The 2556-nt window shown below is 46.0% G+C and overlaps 1 protein-coding gene across 1 annotated transcript in view; it reads right to left on the bottom strand.

The window, feature by feature from the left end:
* Positions 1-667: 667 nt before the first annotated feature.
* ZFAND2A (zinc finger, AN1-type domain 2A) overlaps positions 668-2556 on the bottom strand; it is a 4247-nt gene continuing 2358 nt past the window's right edge. The window contains exons 2-4 of the mRNA XM_009886094.1: positions 1817-1911; positions 1029-1160; positions 668-823 (exon numbers count right to left, since the gene is read on the bottom strand). Coding sequence (XP_009884396.1) covers positions 668-823; positions 1029-1160; positions 1817-1911 — 383 coding nt within the window. The remainder of the gene's footprint in view (positions 824-1028; positions 1161-1816; positions 1912-2556) is intronic.

Raw genomic sequence — 2556 nt, 5'->3', positions numbered from 1 at the left:
TGTTTGTCTTTTCTTAGTCTACAGCTTATACCTGTTGTGCGGAAGATTCCCATTAGATGGCACTCCAATTGCTCCCGTTGACTTGAAGGCGGTTTGAGAGGCTCTCATCAGAGCTGCATATCTACGAAGAAAGACAACCAGGCTCAGCACCTCCTATGCACACTGCCATTAGTTTCACTCTTCCATCCAGTTTAATTATCTGCATCTGTCACACGAGTCCTACCGTCCTATTGCACTGAGCAAGGAAGGTACATCTGCCTGCAAGAGACAGATTTTTATTAAAACTAAGTTTAAACTTTGCTTGGCAAGAAATTGATTTTGTTCTTTGTTACTTCAAGGTGCTGGAAAAAAACTTTAGAATTCTAGTATTGAGATCCAGACCCCAAAGAGTCCTTGTGATGGCCAGTGTCTATTCACAGTTAAGAGACACTGAGAGCCACGCTATCAAGGTAGGTAAGCCTGGAAGAGCTGAAGGAAGGCATTTGACACAAGCTTTTACCTTGGCTCACAGATGTTCAGAAATTAGGCCCAAAATACAGACAAAACAGCAGCTGGCTTATTGAAGTGACCGGTAGTTTACAGAATTCCCTCCTGGTCTGAGCTCCACACCAGTCCCCGGCACTAGCTCCGAAATTTCAGCTTGCGCTCAAAATACCATAAATGCAGCTTACCCTGCCTTGGAGGTGGGATGGCTGCTCCCTTTACAGTCGTGATCCAGAGGATGCCGATGTTTGATGCAGAAGTTGCCGCTGCACTGTTCACAAACTAACTTCATCATCTCTTTCCTTTTGCAGCCTGGCTTTAAGCACTTGTTTGTGAAGATCTAAATAACAGAGGACATGAAGTCGGCAATACTTGCTTGCTCTCTGTGACCAGCTTCCCAAGCAGCGACCACGCTGAAGCATGAATGCTCAAGCGCCCTTAGAACTAAGATGAAACAGAGCAAGCCTCTACACATTCTGCTGTCAGACCACCTAACTTCACAAGCATTAGGCAGGCAGTTTAGATTTCAACAGCGGCTTCCTTACCCTCTGTTTTTGCTGTGCTGGATTGTATTTGCAGTCCTTATCCATGTGGGCTCCAACCACCATATCCGGTATTTCCCCCTTCTGGATTGGGACGGGTGCATTACAGAGCGGACACACTGGAACCTGCACATTCTAGGAACATACAACACAGATTAGAAGTCCCATCCAATTATTTTTCTGTCCTTCCCCTTCTCTTACCCATGTGTGACAGTAGTGTCTTCACAAGCGGTTTGTGTCCTACTCATTTACTAATGCTCTTACAAGTACACTTCACAAAGGTAACTGCAAATCATTTTCAAAAAAAATAGTAAGGCATGCTTTGCCAAATCCAGTTGTAGCAACATTATTTGGTAGGTTGACTTTAAATATGCTCCTAGGCTTTATGGAATTACAATCCTTGAACATTCAAAACCCAAGTACAGGCCAGAGAACAAAGTTTGGCCCCACTTATTCTATTTATTTCTTATGTAGTTTCATGTTTGCTGTCCTTCAACCTTCTGTCAAGTTCAACTTGAAGAACTGAGGCTGCAGAACTTTTAGGCCACAATATATTACTTAAAATAGAAAGCACTCCCCTCTGGGAGGATGCGGTGTAAGAAACCAGAATCTAGCAGCACAGACCTCTGAAATGTTATATTTCTACATATTTGAAATTCCACAGTATCATTAACATCTTGTGGTTCTCCCATCCGCTGTTACTGAAACCACAGGTCAAGTTTCAGAGCAGCCTTTATACATGACTTAGCAATTCTGCAGTGTGAATTATCTACTCATGTATAGGAACTTACTTTCTTGTAGGCAGAGCTACACTTGTGGTCATCGTAACGGATGTGATCTTTACAGAAGACTTCCTCACACGCGTCGCATTTCAGGGGAAGAAAATCTGGGAAAAGAATCAAACCCAGAAAAACAGATTCTCATGGAGCAGAGCTAACAGCTGTGAGAGCACTTGCAAAAGACTACAAATAAGTTCTAAAGCAAGTTTTTGTCTAGTAACAATCCAATTACCTCTAGAGAAAGCATATTATTTTTCACCCCAGATGTGTTCAAGGCCAGGTTGGACGGGGCTTGGAGCAACCTGGGCTGGTGGGAGGTGTCCCTGCCCAGGGCAGGGGGGTTGGAACAAGGTGATCTTTAAGGTCCCTTCCAACCCATACCATTCTATGATTCTGTGATTCATTAATATTAAAACTAAAAAATTAAGAGTGGTAAATTCTCTCTCTTTCTATTCAGTGCTAGACTAACACACGCCGTAAACACCTCTGGAGCTCCTTTGGTGCAGAAGCGTTTCGTGAGGCACCAGTCAGAGCTGAAGTTCACCCCCAAAGCCCGGAGCGGGCAGTACTGATACCCTCCGAGAAGCACCCCTTGGCAGCGCAACAGCACACGGCCACCAAACGCACCGGGCTCCGCCACTCCCCTTTCACCGGGCCCGCGGGAGGGAGATTAGGGAGGCAGCGCTGGTGTCTGCACCAGCCCGAGCCCCCCTGCGCCGCCCCGGCCTGCGGGGCCCCGGCCTCCCCCCCCT

This window comes from Charadrius vociferus, unplaced genomic scaffold (assembly GCF_000708025.1).
Source record: "Charadrius vociferus isolate BGI_N301 unplaced genomic scaffold, ASM70802v2 scaffold430, whole genome shotgun sequence".
NCBI lineage: Eukaryota > Metazoa > Chordata > Aves > Charadriiformes > Charadriidae > Charadrius > Charadrius vociferus.
Note: the sequence above shows the minus strand (reverse complement) of the source record. Positions and strands in the feature narration are given on the sequence as shown.